This window comes from Leptonotus elevatus, chromosome 14, assembly GCF_054856555.1.
Source record: "Leptonotus elevatus isolate MCC_2025b chromosome 14, RoL_Lele_1.0, whole genome shotgun sequence".
NCBI lineage: Eukaryota > Metazoa > Chordata > Actinopteri > Syngnathiformes > Syngnathidae > Leptonotus > Leptonotus elevatus.
Genome location: NC_141252.1, coordinates 11045959 through 11063434, shown reverse-complemented (window position 1 = coordinate 11063434; position 17476 = coordinate 11045959). Strand labels below are relative to the sequence as shown.

Below are 17476 nucleotides of genomic sequence, written 5' to 3'. Positions count from 1 at the left end.
ATGCTCTAACATAAAAACACATAAAAAATGCATAAATATGGTTTTGGGACTGAATGAGTTAATCAACATTTTACAATGTAAATGTGTTTTACGTTAGCTAAATTAAGCTAACTATCATCAACAGTCCCTTGGTTGGACTATGATCGTTCGGGAATTAGAAATCCTCCAATTTCCTGATCTAGAAAAACTCCTTCAAACCCTTCGTGAGGATTATTACCAAATTAACAAGTGAATCCTCACAATGCTTTTACTGATAAGAACATTAATCAACATTTAATATAACCTCAAGCCCAAAGTAAGCTAGGGTAGGCTGCGGCACACTGTGACTCTCATGAAGATATAAACATAATATAGAAAATGGATGGCTAAATAATAATGATAACATAATAAAAAGAGACGGGATTCACAACTGCAACAAAACACCAATATGTGGGTGCTTTTGCATCGCATTACTTTACTAAGGTAACGTTGGTTATTCATATTAAATCAAGTTGCCTCTTCCGTCCACTGGCCTGTTTAGTATGTCCAGGTGTCTTTTTTTTAATGTAAAATTGAATGTGAGTTGCTTCAACTGATGAGTAAGAGAGGACAGTCTTATCCAGCTCTCCAGTGTTGACACTATTACTAATCCCCTCCACCTGCTCAAACACCCACCTCCCCCAAAAAATACACCCCTCCCTCTTTTCCACCAGCCCGTGCTGGGCATCCCTGGGGGCAGGCCGCGTCTCTGCCTTGCTCGGTCTCCACACCGGTTATCATCACCGGCCTGGCATCTCTTTCCCATCCCCATCCTCCATCACGCACGCTAATCGCCCCCCAAAAACAAATAGTTTTCAAATGTTTGGATGAGACCCGTTGTTTGCATCAGGGCCTAACAAAATAATTTTTACAAGCTATCCAGTTGTGATTAGGGCAGAGAGAATTGAATTTTTATGTGGCATTGATAATATTAATATTAGCCTAATTAATTATGTTGTTTGAACACGCTCGGCTCTGTGTGTACCGTCTACACAACGCCAACCAGCCGGAGCTGGAACCGAGCTCTCAGGCGTCTCTATCTCACCCCCGTCCGTGACTACTGCACACAATTCATCAAGCTCGAGATATCTAATCCCCTCTGGCGCCGCTCGCTTCCCCAAGTTGAAGAAAGAACTTTACTCTGGTGGCAAGAATTCCCATGAATACTTGATGACTTCTATAGAAATGAAAAAGGGGTTTCATCTCACTTTGAAAGTGACATTCACACATAAAGCGCCGGGCCAACTTGGCGCGGTGGCTCGTCTCCTTGAGGATAAGGACAAAGATAAAAATGCATCTTTTTTTGTTTTGTTTAATGAGTCTGTGGTTAAGGTAAACAGCAGTACATCGGGAGCAGCTTTGCGGAGAAGACATTTCCAGGCAGCAGGCATCGTCTACCGCCTCTTGTAGTGCAAAAAGACAGCAACCGCCATTAAAGCCCTGTGTGAAGAGGGGTCTTCCCCGGTGTGTTTCTTTAATCACAAAAGGTCACTATTTCAATCTCCCCTGACCCAGAAACAGTGCACTTCTCGCCGGGAACGTCTTTGAGCAAGTGTTGATCTGTGCAATTACAGTGACACATACTCAGTGACCCATCACAGCAGTCATCCGAGCCAACAAAGGACCACCCAAACCTCTGAAGAGGTTCTCAGACCTGTTTCGAGTTTGGATCTCACTTCACTGCAGCGGCCTCTTGACATTTGCTTTGTGCTCAAAGGTCAATGGTCAGCGAGGTGGTCATGTGTCTCTCTTATCCAGACGGAGCTCTATCGCATGCTTCTCAGGCTGACTCGAGATGTTATTTCATTTATCAGCAGCTTGAGGGTTTATTCCGAGTGTACAAAAGCACCCAGAGAATTTATATAGTTGGCACAATCAAAAATAATGTGTGTCTTTGTACATAGGCAGACAATTCAACGTCCATTATGGTGAAACTAATTATGCAAATGTGTGATCGATTAGTATTTAAAAACAAATTGACATGTTTTAAGCAAGAGGTAAAATGCACATGATCCCACATTCAAGGAGCAGTAGCCATCATCTTTGATGCCATCCCAGGAGAGTCTGTCAAGGCGGACTGGACTGTTGCACCATCTCAAGCGGGAGGTGTCTCTATCCAAAAGTGCATCAACTCATTGAAGCATGGCGGCGGACGGAGGGCGTTTGTCAAGTGTTGGCCCAGTCATTAGCTAAAATGGCGGCCCAGTCGGGCTGAACGGTAGTCCACACGCAGCTGGACGAAAGCGTGCAGGAGGTTGCGCTCCAGGTTGGTGAGCTGCTCGCCTGAACACACCTGCTTCAGGTTGTCAGGAGCAACGACCAGGAGGTTACACAGGGCGTGCAGAGTGTCGAAGAGCTGCAGCACAAGAGGCACCTGCAGGACGGAAACATAGATATGAGTTCACCGAAAGATGTAGGAAAATTAGATATAACTTGGACACCATTTATAGAAAACAGTATGCCTTGGGGAAGCCAATTCTAACTGAAAATGACATCACAGTTGCTCAGGTAGCGACCAATCACAGCTCACCTGTTTTCTGAGTTTGGTCATGTGACTTCTGTTGCGTTTGTTTGTAAAGTGCTTTGATTGGTGTAGATAAAATTGTGATACAAGTGCATTTCTTTTATCATTTACTATTTATTTAGGTTGTTTCATAAAGTCTTAACCTTGCCTTTGCCCCCTGGTGGTTGGATGACTAACATGTATTGTACATGACTAGAGACACATCATTTGCCTGCATTTTAAATGTTAATATCGCCAGTGGTCAGTCTTATTGAATTGTGACAGACAAAAAGTGGATCAAGATTAAAATCCATTTAATGGTACAGGCTTCTCTCTCTCCCAGCACACAAGAGAAAAATAAAATGGATGGATGGATGTTCTACAAATTTTGGCCATCATAGTGTGTGACTTCATATCATATCAAGGATAAAGTCAGAGTTTTTTTTGGGGATGTTTGTAGCATTTTTTTTCTTTCTTAAAACAGGACACTAGTAAGAAAATAACAATGGGAAAAATAATTTTACCTGGAGGTTATGGTACTATGAGAGTTTGTACTGATTAGCAAAGATCTTCAATGTGGATATTTTATGACTAGCATTGTGAATTTGACTCCCATTTTTTTTAATATACAGTTTTGACTCTGAGTTTGATTTCGGAGGTGTCACTATAATCCAAAATAGTATTTAAGTATAAGTAGGAGAGAAGTCATCCAATGGGTAAATTACTTCAGGAGATTGCATAGGCTGAGTGTTTGTACAAAAGGCCATGTTTTGCCGCGGACCTCTGGCCCGTTCTCACCCTGAAGTCCTTGGCGCATCGTCGGTATTCAGCCACGTCGCAGATGGCCAGCATGCCTCCCATGGAGCTGTAGTTGTACTGCTGCAGGTGCTCGTGAATGAGCCGGTGGAAGCGGACACCCAACTCCGTCAGCACCGTGTCCACATTCTTGCCATCCATGGACTTGCGCACGTGTTCCACCTGCCGGCTGACGTAGGCACAGACCTTGGCACAGGCCTGCCCGATAGACGGGGAAAGTCGTTGATAAACAAAAATACAAGTAACTTGGCAGTTATTTTAGCTTGTGCCAGACTTACTGTAGTGTACTGGATCATGACGTTATTCTCGTCCTCTGGCTTGAAATCAGTCTTCTTCTGTTCTGTTGCCAAGATGTGCTTCATTTGTCCCACCATGCAGTTTAGCGTTCTGCAGCATACAGGAGTACCGCATCCATCACAAACGAGCAGAATTTAAAAAATACAAGCAAACACAAAGGAGGGTTGTCCGTCAGCACACACTGACCTGTCTATTCCCGTGTCCAGTTTCACTTCCATTTGTTCAATCACTTCTTTCTTCTTGTGCAAACACTCGGCCAACTTTGGAGATGAACTGCAAACATGGATTGTCATGACTTAACATGAACATGACTAGACATTAAAATGGTAAAAAATATTTTTGCTTATAAAATATAATGTTATTTATTCGTGTTTTGAAGAATAACCATCTTATTTTAGTTGTAAATAGTTTTTAATTATCCTTGCTGGCCATGTCAAATGGGCCGCAAATAAATAAATAAATATATATATAACAAACAGTTCAACCTTGAACAAACCTTATTAGAGGCATAAGCTGGTCATTGAACTGCTTGTCAAACAAGTGAAATATAGAGTTTGCTTGTTGGACCACATCCAGGAAGTACAGGTTCGCATTCTTGGCATCTGAAGAGGGAATTGCTGTACAGAAGAGAGAGAGAGAAAATAATCAGATGATACATTTGACAGTCTGCCAAGGTCAAAATGAAGTCATTTTATTAATACTGTATTTTTGAATGATTATCAGTAAATGCACTTTGGTGAAGGTCAACGGTATACTTGACATATTACTTGGTCCTGGTTCTCTAACATCATTCTGAAAAGTGACTTTACCCGAGAGGCCGATCTCCAAAGCATAGTCGATGTGATCCACACACAGATGCTCGACCAGCAGCAGGAAGATTACGAAGGCATTCTTGGACAGGTCGGCAGGATCTGAAAGCTGCGCCGCCATCAACAAAAAGCCAGAGTTCAAGTTTTGCATGAGGCACAGCAAATATTTATATGTAATATATACACACTGCTCCCTGTAGGCTCACCCTGTGGCATCTCTCAAAGGCATGCCGTGTTTCCTGCAACAGGTTGACCACCAATTCTGGAGACAGAAATGTCTCCCCATGGGTGTCGATACTCGGGCCTAGTGGTAGATTAGTGCGTTGTCTGATCCGCTCCTTCAGTTCTTGGATACTGCACAGGAACACAATTTCGCATCAGTATATGATTATGAAATAGGTGAATAAACCAGTGGTTCTTAACCTTTTTGGAGTTACTGAACCCCACCAGTTTCTTATGCTCGTTCACCGAACCCTACTTTATTGAAAAATTAAATATGATCTTTTTTCAAATTCAATACATAGGTATAGGTTTTACTGGTGAAGAAAATGAAGGGAGAGAGGAGCTTTTTCGTTGAATCTGGCTCTTTTCACCTTGAATTCAGAAAGTGTTGTGTTCTTGTATTCCACATCTCCATGCAGTTGCTAGATATACTAAAATTGCTGGACTAGAATTGCTCAATTGGCATTTCAAATTATGTAGTTGGGTTGCTGACTCCCGTGACTCAACTCTATATAGAGCGCTGTTTTCTTAAGATGGAACCCATAGGTAGCAGATACAATGAAAACAGCAGAGGCCCCAGAGTTGAACCCTGTGGAACACCATATGTTCTGTTATACATGTAAATTCATATTGCACATATTTGTCTTTTTTTGCTCGACACAGTATGACAGGATTACAATAATAAAGAAATTGCATGATGTACCATCACAACAGTCACAAGTCGACTACTGAGCGAATCAAATTCCCTGCAGCACAGATGGCCAAGCGCGGCGTATCATCACAAATCACTTGACCTCCAACCAAACCCTTGAGACTGACTCACTGAACCCCTGGGATTTCGATCAAACCCAGTTTAAGAGCCACTGGAATAAACGTTTAAATCAAAACTGACCTGCCCGTGCCAATCGGACGTTTCTGGTGGTTCTTGGAGTCATAGTAGCGCTGAAGAATCATGGCGCCGCGGGTGCGTAGGTAGTCCTTCTCCATGTCAATGTAGCTTTCCAGGTAGGAGGAGAAAATGCTCTTTATGAGCTTGGACAGAAAAGTGTGCTTGTCAGAGCCCAGGTTGAACTCGCCGAGTTTGGTGGCCAATAGTGTGGTTCTGGAGTTTTGGGACACACAAAACATTAGGATAAAGTTTGTTGTGTATACAGAAAGGAAATGAAAAGAGGAGTAGCTTACCTTGTGTAAAGGTCATAGAGGTTTTTGAGGTACTGTTCCACGTCAGAGTGCCGTGTGTCATCCAGTTTTTCCCTGACATGGGCCTGCAGACACAAAGCCAGTCAGAATCCTGCAAACGAAAGGCCACTTGAGGACCCTCGCTTTATCAAGTTGACAAGAAAAATACCTGTAATTTGTTTTCAAAGATGTTCTGGATCAGTTTGGCCATGACGGTCTCCGGGCTGCTGAAGACCTCGCCCACCTGTTTGTTGACCCTTTGGCAGAGGACTGCTGTGTCTTCAAACACATCATTCCTAATGTAAGCACCCTAGAACAAAGACAAAAGCTTTAATCCAGATATGTATCCAAGATAATAAATAATCTTCATATTGTATACAAAAGAAACCTCACTTACTTCCTGACACTGCTTGATGTAGACATCTACACAGTGAGCATAGCCCTTCAGGAAATGACACAATGGTTGCAATTTTTTAGTGATGGTTGGAAAACCTCATTGAAGTCACGCAATGAAGATTAAAGGGGAATACAACCCCCCCCCCCCACCTGCTGTCCCACTAGTCTAAATATGGTATTCTGGTTAATAGTGCATTAGTGGAATATGAGTTAAGCAGCAAAATCCAGCCGTTTTTATCCATCTCAGGGGGCGGCCATTTTGCCACTTGCTGTCAACTGAAGATTACATAAATGTTGCTCAGATCTCAGGTGACAACCAATCACAGCTCAGCTTCAAAAAACAGGTGAGCTGTGATGGGTCGTTGCCCGATCCCTGAGCATCATTGATGTCATCTTCAGTCGACAGCAAGTGGAAAGATGGCCGCCTCCTGAGATGGATAAAAACGGCTGGATTTTGCTATATAACTCATATTCAACAAATGTAATATTAATCGGAATTTAATGTTTAGACTAGTGAGGTCACATATAACATATTGTTGTCAAGAAATGTTTAACATTGACTTCCCCTTTAAACAACAACAACAAAAACTACAGCAAAGTTGACTAGAATTACATCTGCTTGAGTCACCTTGAAATGTAGGAGAACTGCTGCCACCTCCCGCATTCGTCCAATCTCTCCCCTGCGTTGGGCAGCGGTGAACTCCTGGATTAGCTGTCGCTCCAGGTCATGGTACTTACCTGAAAACGAGAATACAGAGACCCCTCAGAAAATAACCTTTCGGCGGAGATCATTGTAAATGCTGAATCATGATGTAAACTTACTTGCAATTTTGGCTTTGACATCTGCAAATCTGTTTAGACAAGAGAGGATGATTAGTGTCAATCAGCAGAGAGTTCATGAGGTACACTTGTACATTATCACAAGAGCCAATACAAAAGAAGAAATGAAACATTTAGAGACATACTGTATTTAAGCGTTGTGAATTGGAATATGTTTCTACAACAAACCAGCGACTCATTGGACATTTCATTAGGCACACCTAGATCTAGTAAATAATGAAACTAATGCTCATTTTTAATAGGTGAGAAGATGGCAAATATTTATGTATCAGAAAGGAAAAGGAAAACATTTATAATACTTTGAACTGCTAAATACTGTAATAAAAACATTTATATTATATACCACTGCAGACCACAGCCACATTAACAAAAAAAAATTAAATTATTACCTAACAGTTTCAATTAAAAGTGAGCATTATTATCTTAGTTAAGGCAGGATCTTGCTACCGATCTGACACATGGACACACCTACACCATGAAGTATCCCGTAAGCCAGAGCTTTGTTTCTAAAAAACTATTAAAATTTTAAACGCTTACATATGTAAAAATCGGCTTAGACTTTGACGAAGAGTTTACATGCTTAATACAGCACCTTCCCCTTGTTTGCCAGTGCCCTTGTCTAAAGCTGCCTCCAGGATGCCTGACTCACCTGTCGAATGGCAGCTCCTGGGCAATGAGATGCAGCTTCTGAATGATATCAGCAGCCTCTTTAATCTGAAGAAGGGAGAGGAAGTCAGCGCGTGGGAGAAATGAGCAAGAGAGTGAGAGAGAGAGCGACCATCATGACCATGAGAGGTGGACATTTCTGAAATAAAGAGAGAAGAAGGCCGCTGGCAGTGTCTCCACTAGGGGGGATCATCATCTTAAAGCAGCCCTCCTCCGCCTCTCCGTGTTGAACAGCCGGCTGATAACAGACGGGCGGAGCTCACCTGGGCATCGGCACCAGCGGTCCTGATTTAGCAGCATATCCAGCTCTTTATTGGCATGGCTTTACTCAATGGCCTGTAATCCTGAAGGATTCCAAATCGCTTTCAATAATCTGTCCGGCCAGGGATATCTGTCTAAAAAAAAAAAAAAAAAAAAACAGGGAGGGGGGCCTTTCTCCCCCCTCCCCTTCTGACATACACGCTGACTGTAAAAAGCCCTGGACCCACGAAAGGCCCGCCGTCTGCAACTCCTCTGTTCCCGCAGATGCCTGCCTCAGCTAACATCATTACTCTGCTCCCGTGAGGAGGATCCAGCCTTTCTGCTCAGCGAAGGTTTTCTAAGTATCTGTCCCCCAGCTAAGATTAGCTAAATCCCATGTAAGTAATGTAGCCGTCTCCCTGCAGTCAGGGTTTAGCAGCACTTGTCTCCACGCTGGCGGGCCATCCCTCCCTTTCAGGAGGATTAGCAAAGCCATTCCCCTCCAGCTATTCGCTTGCAACTTTTCTCTTTCCCCCCTCATCTGGAGGTATGCTCGGGAAAAGGAATGTGGACAAATATTTCTGCATCTCTTTCTGGAAATTGAGCTCCTGACTGAGATTGACCCACTCACACTCGCTGATTCACAGCCACACTACTTGCAGAGGCTCATCCACTGTCATTTAAAAAGGAAGTTGACCAAAAAATATTCTTTACAATATATTCTGTGCGACCCCACTAGTTTAAACACAGCATTCTGATTAATATAGTGTTTGTGGAATATGAATTATGCAGCAAAATCCACCCGTTTTCATCCATCTCAGGTGGCGGCCATTTTGCCACTCGCTGACAACTGTGATAGTCGTTACCTGAACCCTGGGCAACTGTGATGTCATTTTCAGTCAGCAGCAAGTGGCAAAATGGCCGTCCCCTGAGATGAATAAAAACAAGTGGATTTTGGACTAGTCGGGGTATATACATCATATTATTGTTTTTGGGTTGACGTTTCCTTGAATTAAACTTTCAGAGTTCATTGTCTGCCTTCCTGACTATTGTCTGTGCTTGAATCAAGGACTTCTCAACTTCTCTGTAGCATCACGTTTGCTCATATCACATCCAATAAAATTAGGCTTGACATGAGCATGCTGACATCCATGCTAGTCAATCAGCAAACTGTCAAACGGCAGATGACAGTTTATTAATTCTAATAAGCTGTGGGATGCAACCTGGGGGATAAACTTGACATGTCATTACGGGAGGTTTACTTCTTAATTCTCAACAGCCTCACCTCCAGCTAAATAGCAACAACATTCCTCCTGAGTGGTCTCGCAAACAAACAAAGGGAGGGAACATTGTACCCACCTTCTCTGGGTTATTGAAGACATCGCTACGCAGATCCCCATCCAGGAACTCGTTGAAGTAGGTCATCAGACGCTGAGCTTCGACGGCGCGTTGTCGCGGAGTGTTCACACCTTCAAGCTGATCACCCAGGTGACACACTTTGGTTGCCACATAACTGATGTGCTCATCGAGCTCCTGAAAATGCTGGAAGGCCACCTGAGAAGAATGCGAGACGCAAACCACGTGATGTGATGATTCAAAGTACAAAGGGTCGAAAGTGGTCCAAACACTACACCTGGTTGCTCCTCTGCAGGTCCTGCACTTTGTGGGCAAATTCTTTAGCTTCACGGTGACATTGATGCTCCAACTTCTCCACCCGCCTCTGTATCTTCTCGTCCAGTTGTTTCAGCTCCTCAATGTGGTTCTCAAACTCCTCCAACAACCTTGTCATTAAAGCAAATATGTTGTTAAGTTGCAGAATTCATCTGGAATTATCTACAGTGTGCATGGAAAAGTAATCAAGTCCCAAACTTGTCCCAGTGACCTCACAGTCATATAGTGGTTATTAGGCAGAGAATAGTGTCACATGCTTAATTCTTGGGTCGCCTGCTTTAAGAAGTTTGAGCAGCTTCGTCAGCTGCATTTTTCGAACCGAGCAAATGTTCTAAGTCAGCAGCATATTTTACAGAGCAGGAAACATCCCGAAATGATGAGTGTATAATCTTCTGACTAATTCCCTAAGCAACGGCTGCAGCTTAAAGACATCTCCCAGCCTTTCCCCAACAGACACTCATTCCCTGGTTGGTGACTCAAATGTGGTGGCCTCCGAAGATACGTCGTCTCTGACTCAGTAAGAGCTTCCGACGTGGTGGTGGCAACAGTTTTGTGCAGGAAGTAGATAAGGCAAGAAGGATAAACACACACAGCTAAAGTGTTGTGGCATTTTTGCTAATGAAAAATAACTTCCACCACAAGCATATAACGACATAAAATGTCATTGACCAAAATGAATAAATAAAATAAACAGGACAAGTATAAAGGAAAAAAAGTTCCGTGCATTTATATTTTATTTTGTTCAATTAATATTAATGATCTTTACAATTTGTCGGGTTTAGATGTAGCTTTATTTTTTGTCTCCCTACCAAACAAAAAAATTACAAGTAAAAAAAATAATATTCATTGGAATTTACGAATTTAATTAAAAGTCAACAATGCTGTTGCGTGTTATTTTTTTCTGAGGACAAAGCAGTAGTGAAATATGGTTGACATTCAAGAAAATAACGTGCAATGACTGAATTCAGGGACATTCGCTTGCAGTTATGAGAGAATGTACATTCGTGTCGAAATATTTCTGTTGTGACTATAAGCAACAACAAAAAAACCTGCATTCAAGATTTGTCTTGTCAGTGCGTGTTCATGCAAAAAGTTTTCAATCAAAAGACGCTATCAGTACCGTTTTGGGTCGAATGCTTCAGCTCCTCCTTTTGAGCCTCCCCCGGGAGTCCTCCAGGCCAATCTCTCAATGTACTCATCTGCATCAAAGGGCTCCTAAAATACACAAATCAAAAATAATAGTGTAGATCATCTCACAGGAATTGCAAACAACAACATTCGGGGTTAACGTCCTGGTGAAATTACTTATAATAACGTTGTTAAGAAACGCGTCGCGGGATATGCAAAGCGCATCAGCAACATTATGTCATGCTATGAAGCGGATCCATAAAATTACACGCAGCAGATGAAGAAGAAGCGCAAGCCTTTAGGGTGGTTAGCCAGCTAGCTGGTGATGGCTAAGAAAACTCCGGAGAGCATCAAACATTTTACCTCGAAAAGCTGAGCAGTCGTCGCCATCTTTAAGGATCAGCTGGCGATGTGAAGAAATACAATTTGCTTGGAGGAGCGGAAGGTCGGTAATGACGCCGACCTCGACATGGATTTGCTAATTTCCTCCAATTTTGCCCTTTGTTGACAGCTAGCTGGTTAGCGGGTCCTGCTTCCTGTATGAGAGAGAGCAGGGTGGAGACGGTGACAGCGCCTTGGTACTGCGCATGCGTTTCTGTCAGGTGATTGGTGCTGGATGTCACGTGAAAAGAAAAACAGGAAGTACATTGCAGAGCGTTGTCAGTGTTGGTCGGAAATGTCACAATTCGTTGATGAATTAGCAAAATGCAACTTTTAAGTTGCATTTTTTCCTGTATGTTCTGAGGTGGATCAACTGGGTAAATGAGTTTTCGTGCTTTGTGGATTATTACTCATGATAAAGGCGAAAATGCTTCAGTTCGCTTTTCAAGGTTCGTATGTTGCTTTATTAGCTATTTTATTCATTGTAGATATATGCCAAACCAAAACCAAACGAGCATTATAAGACGGTTCCAGTGATGAAAGTATGATTTTACTGTGACAGATAATAAGAAAGTTGTAGCTGTTCTACTTTCAATGATTGGAAGCCTTGCTAGACACGGGAACAGACGAGATACTACAATGATGGTAATTATTTCTAAATGATTAGTTAATTCTAGGCACTCATTGAAACAATAGGTGAGTGTCATCATAACAAGTGTCGTTTTAATTTGAAAACAATGAATATTCAATTAAAAAATGTCAACAGAAAATAATCTGAGCCTTCTTTTTCTGAATAATTGTAAAGTAACATGAATGTAGGAATGACTATTAATGCTGTACATAAATAATGAGTCGAGAATGAACAAACACTCCATTAGTTATTAATATAGATTGTAAGGATAAATATTAGATATAAACCGTATGTTTTTTTTCATCGTAGTAGTCATTGAGGCCGATAACTGATATTTGAAGCCGATATCCAGTTTCATTAAAGGGGAAAATATTGGCGTATAAATAAATAAAAACACAAACTAAAACTCTGTTGATTTTTTTTAAGCTTATGTTTATTGGACACCATTTAAGATTTTCAAAATATATATATTTTTAAGCCTTGGACAATAGATATCTTTGTTTTAAAATTATAACAACAACTTTAGGGACTTCCCAGGGTCATTAGCATACCTTAAAAAGTGAACTAATCATTTAAATAAATAGTTCCCTGATATGAACACAGATTTAAAATGATTCTTCAAAAATGCCGCTATTCATCAAAATGGTGAAAACCCACGCTGATAAAAATAATAATCGGTCTATCCCTAAAATGCATCATGGTTAGGAGGCATTTTTAATTGATCAAATTCATAAAAACATTGGAAGCAAGGAAAAATATGAGCCATCATGGCGGGTCAAGTAACATCACTGGCAAACTATAAGGCCAAAAAATGTGTCTGTAAATATTGACCGAGTCTTATACAGCGTGTACTTGATTTTCCAAGAACATTTTTGATTAAACTAGGACACCTCGTTCATTGTTAGTGGTTATAGCAGTAAGATGAAGAACATCAATGCAGTCAAACACTGAAAACAATGCTTTAAACTTCACTCAGAATGCATGACCATAACTGTGCCTTGTTGAGTGATCTTTTTAAAGAACCATTTAGCAGTGGATGCACACATACCTATTCAATGCACTTCCCTTGAGATTATGTCACGCGTTTGTAACACCGTACATGTTCACTCGCAGGAGGTTTGCTACAGTGGAGCACCGTGCAAAGATACTTGGAGGCTCCTTGTATGTTCCGGTTCCGGAGGACAGCTCTGTGCTTCGACTCCTGCTCACCGAGCTCGGCCTCTCAGACCCACACAAGCCATTCGTCCTTCTCCGAGATGACTGCCGTCGCTGTCCCAAGACGCCCGCTTTTGAGCTCCGAGTTGGTCCTGACCAGGAAACGCTCTGGCCCGTGGTGGTTATCACTCATGGACCTCTCATCGTAGCTTGCCTGGGTCTAGTGGATGTCCCCCTAGAGCCCCGTCCACCTCTCGCCAACCTGTTGTCCGTCTCACAGGGCATCACATTTCTGCTTGGATTACAGAATTTTCTTCTTGGCTCAGGGGGTACGATCGATAATGAGGTGTTGGCCTCTCGCCTGGCAACACTTCCCTCTGTGCTTTTGCAGGTTTGCCCTTTTGGTTCACCCTTAGATGTGCCCTCTGTCGGGGTACTTGCCACATCATCTGTGCCCGCTCCTGCTGGGAACCAGAAGCAGCCAGCCTGGAAGACGGGCTTTCACCGGGGTCGTGCTGTAGTGAATACAGCATTGACTGAAACTGTGCGCTCCATGCAATATGGTGACCCCAGTAGACAAGACACGTGGGACGTGTACGGCAAAGTGATGTGCAAAGTACGTAAACACAAACAATCCTTTTTGCATCAGTGGCCTTCATTTAAGCATGTCCTTATTTTCAACAGTGTGAAGTGGAGGGGGTTCTCCCTGACGTGACAGTGACCCTCACTCTGCCACCCAATGGGTCACCGCTGCAGGATATCGTGGTGCATCATTGTGTCACCTCGCTGGATTCCAGTATCTTGACTGCATGTAGCGTCGACACCTATGACAGCTCGTCCTTCTCCGGACCGTACAAGTTTCCCTTCTCGCCTCCTCTGGAGCTTTTTCGACTGTGCGGTTACACATCACAGGTTAAAATCCACAGCTGTTGTGACCATACTTTGCATCCCACTCGCTGCTGACGTTCCTAAAATCTCCCATAGGTTCCCGTTCCTCCCATCCTTGGGTCATATCAACTAAAGGAAGAGGAAAACCATCTGCTTGCGTCAGTGACTCTGAAACTACACGAAAGTGTGAAGAACAGTTTTGACTACTGTGAAGCACACCTATCTTTTTTCAACAGGTAAACAAGAGCATACATGCTTTTTAGTCTCATGCGATTCGTTTTGCTCACCATATCATACCAAGGCTTGAAATAAGTATTTTGTTTGTCAAAATGTGTATTTTGCGCCTCATTAATTCACATTGAATCACAAAATTGAGAATCAAATGCCGAGACAACCGTCAATAGTAGTGATGTGTCCCTCGGTCGCGGATGAAACAGAATCTTCTCTAAAACTGGGCAGATCATTTCTGACAGAAGAAACCGGATCAGCGCCTCAAAGCAGAGGCCCTTAGTGTTTTTCACTGCCAATCTTAAGTGCACAAAAGTTATCCAAATGCAGTTTTCCCCCCTTTTTTGTTTTACATATTTTAATTTATATTCTGTTGTGTTGTGTGATTTGGTGTTGTTTCCCTTTGAATTGGTTTAGCAGAATTTTTTTTTATTTTTAAGTTTTGATTATTAAAAGTTCAATTAAAAATAGTTACTTTTTTTTAAAACTTTTTTTTGTAGCAGTACAAAGAGCAAATAAATAAGGAATTAAAAAATAATTGTAATACATTTTATTTTATAAAATATTACACCAGAGCTTTTTAAAAATCAATTTAACTTTACATCTAGACAAAAATATAGTTTACTGCTATCCGTAATGTGAATTTAAGAAAAAAAAAGAAAAGCCAATTGTTCATTTATTATATTGTCTTATTTTGATTGTTTAATAAAATGCTTGCTTTTAACCTGCAAAATAAATAAATAAATTGCTACGCAAAGGTGAAAGGTTGCTCCTCAAACAAAGTCATTGATTGGCAAAACTGCTCTGCAAAAAAAAGAAAAAGAAAAGGAGCCTAAATTAAATTGTTAAATAAAAGTATATATTACGGTAATGAAAAAAACAATCTGTTACACAACTCGACCTCTGGATTTTTCCCATATGTGTCATATAGGCCCTCAGATGGGGCGGCGTGGCTCAGTTGTAGAGGTGAATGATTAGTTGAATGTAAAGTGTTTTGAGGGCCATGTCAGGTCAGAGGACATTTTCATCTGTGGCCGGGATTGGTCAAAACAAACGTGCACATGATGCCGCATCGTCCAATCAGCGCAAAGTATTGTACACAATGTCCCGCCTTTCCCGAGCAAATCACCGCGGAGAAGTCCCTTGAGTGAATCACAATTATCAATCTGGCTCTTGCCAGGTTACCATTACCATTGCAATACCTTTATTAAAGGTGGGGTTTTCAATTTTGTCCGTTTGTGTTTGTCAAAACAACCGTTTGTGTTTGTGTTTGTAAACAACCAATTCAAAACTGACTCCTCCCATGGCTCAACCCTCCCTCCTCTCATCAACATTGCGCCTGCCCCTAGCGACACGCCCCCCGCTCTGTGATTGGCTGGAGGGGTAAACATAGACTTTCCGCCCACAAATGTCCCTCTCATGGCAAAACACAACAAAATGGCAAAATACAGGCTGGGGTGGTGGTGGATGATGACAAAATCACCACCACACATTAGCAGAAGCCCAGAGGTGTTGATTGAGAAGGATTGCATGTGTACACATCCATTGTTTAAGAAGTGTTTATTTCTGAGTGAAAACTAAAGACCACACTTTTAACCGCTTAGGAAAGTTCAATTAACATTTTCTACAGTTATGCAAAAACAGTAAGTAAGGAAAAGGAAGTGCTCATTGGTGATGAAGTCACAGTGTCAAAAGCAGTCAACCACTGTTAATAATTTTTTACCTTGAGTATTCTACCTTTGCATGTTGTCACGGGAGTATTGTCTCCTTTCACATAATTTCTCAATAATAATAAAATCTGTTTTCTTTATTTGCATCTCACAGAACAATAAGCAGTCGCACCACCAACACAATGCGCGGCGCAAATTCAGAATATGACTTTATCAATAGTATATCTGCATTTTAAAACAATTTGTGCAGGCCTCAGATGGGTTCTGTGGATGTTAAAGTGAGCTCTGGACATGTGGATGCTTCGAAGGAGAAGAACCTGCTGGCATGGAACCTTGGTGAGTGTTCCATAACTGGATAATTTTTGTAAGGAAGCTAATAATTTATTTTCCACTCATGAATATTCAGGTCAAAAGTTTCCTAAATCTCGTGAAGTCACATTGGAAGGCAAGATCAGCTTTACCGGGCCAGCAACAGGACCTACTGATCCCATTTGTACAGACCTCACAGCCTACGTCAAAGTATGTTAATAGACAATACTAAAGAGAATCTGCATGTATTCGTATGCAATTATGAAAGCACCAACAAATTATGCATTGTGAAGTATTTTAATATTTTCATTCCAATCCAGTTGTACTTCAAAGTGCCTGACACAACACTCTCTGGATGCTGCGTTGACCAACACTCAGTACAGGTGTATTCCTCCACAAAACCTAAAATAATAACTTGTAAGTTTATGCAATTCTTTTGAAATTTGGATTTGCTTCAAAGCACACTTGTTGAAAACAAATTCCCTCTTCTTTCTTGTAGCTCGGGAACTTCAATCTGAGGACTATTTCATATGGAATTCGACAAGTACTGCTCCCATATGCCAGATGTTACTTTAGGATGGACTCGAATCAAAGGAGCCACATATTGTCCAGATTTTCCATTTTAGGCCATGCAAATTCTTGTAACAGAAAACTCAGTAGTGTATGGATGCATCATTTGTGTGAGAATCTGGTGATTAAAGTGTATGTACAACATATTGATTTTTGCTTGGAGTACTTCTGACTGCTGTCAGCCGTATTTGACTTCCCTTCCCTTCCCTTCCCTTCCCTTACATTGAGCCCATTGCAAACACAAGGGCCACCCTTCGTTCTGACAGGCCCACTTCAGTGACTCTCCATCAGCCGGATAATTAGCAGCTGGGGCCTTGTCATCAGCTGTTGTAGTCCTGGAGGAGGGGGGCCGGCAGGGCAGTGAAAGGCTTGGCTGCCTCGGACACTGCCTTGGCGACAAAAGGCTACTCTTTAGAGCTGGCAGGGGTCCTTGCACCAGCCCCCACCCCTTTTGACCCCATCCCCGCCCTGTCAACTAGTGAGTAGTTCAAACAAACAACCTCTCCAACCGGGCTGTGATTGAGCGCTGACCCCTCTGGCCCTCCGAGACATGGAAGCAGTCGGTCACATTCAGCTGGCGGGACCTGGCTAATTGGTTAAAGAGTCACAAGGATGGATGAGGTTGGGCTGCCTTTTGATGTTCTGTACTAGTGTAGGTGCACTAACTCAATTAGAGTGCTTGATTTGTTGTTATTGTAGCAACACAGCTGTCAAAAGTATAGCAGTCAGACTTGGTCACACTCTACTTAATAAATGCTCTTTACAAAAGTCAATTGAAGATCATTATTGATGAGGGTTTCTATTCTGGCACATAACAAGGTACCTACTTGCATTAAGTGTAATGCATAACCAGCCATTG

General features: G+C 42.0%; 2 protein-coding genes across 2 annotated transcripts; one reads left to right on the top strand and one right to left on the bottom strand.

Annotated features, from left to right (window-relative positions):
* Positions 1–1310: 1310 nt before the first annotated feature.
* Positions 1311–11349, bottom strand: exoc5 (exocyst complex component 5). The gene is made up of 18 exons (XM_086095053.1): positions 11149–11349; positions 10778–10872; positions 9620–9767; positions 9346–9540; positions 7730–7794; positions 7063–7091; positions 6869–6978; positions 6242–6286; positions 6014–6154; positions 5848–5930; positions 5558–5767; positions 4650–4797; positions 4444–4552; positions 4131–4251; positions 3821–3907; positions 3616–3724; positions 3320–3535; positions 1311–2392 (listed from the first exon to the last, which is right to left on the bottom strand). Exons 1-18 carry the CDS (start codon positions 11173–11175, stop codon positions 2204–2206), a joined length of 2127 nt encoding a protein of 708 aa, XP_085951179.1. The 5' UTR covers positions 11176–11349; the 3' UTR covers positions 1311–2203.
* Positions 11350–11398: 49 nt separating this feature from the next.
* On the top strand, positions 11399–16761 carry ap5m1 (adaptor related protein complex 5 subunit mu 1). Its single transcript, XM_086095054.1, has 8 exons — positions 11399–11615; positions 12911–13568; positions 13637–13864; positions 13937–14076; positions 15989–16074; positions 16145–16257; positions 16368–16464; positions 16547–16761. Exons 1-8 carry the CDS (start codon positions 11548–11550, stop codon positions 16621–16623), a joined length of 1467 nt encoding a protein of 488 aa, XP_085951180.1. The 5' UTR covers positions 11399–11547; the 3' UTR covers positions 16624–16761.
* Positions 16762–17476: the final 715 nt, after the last annotated feature.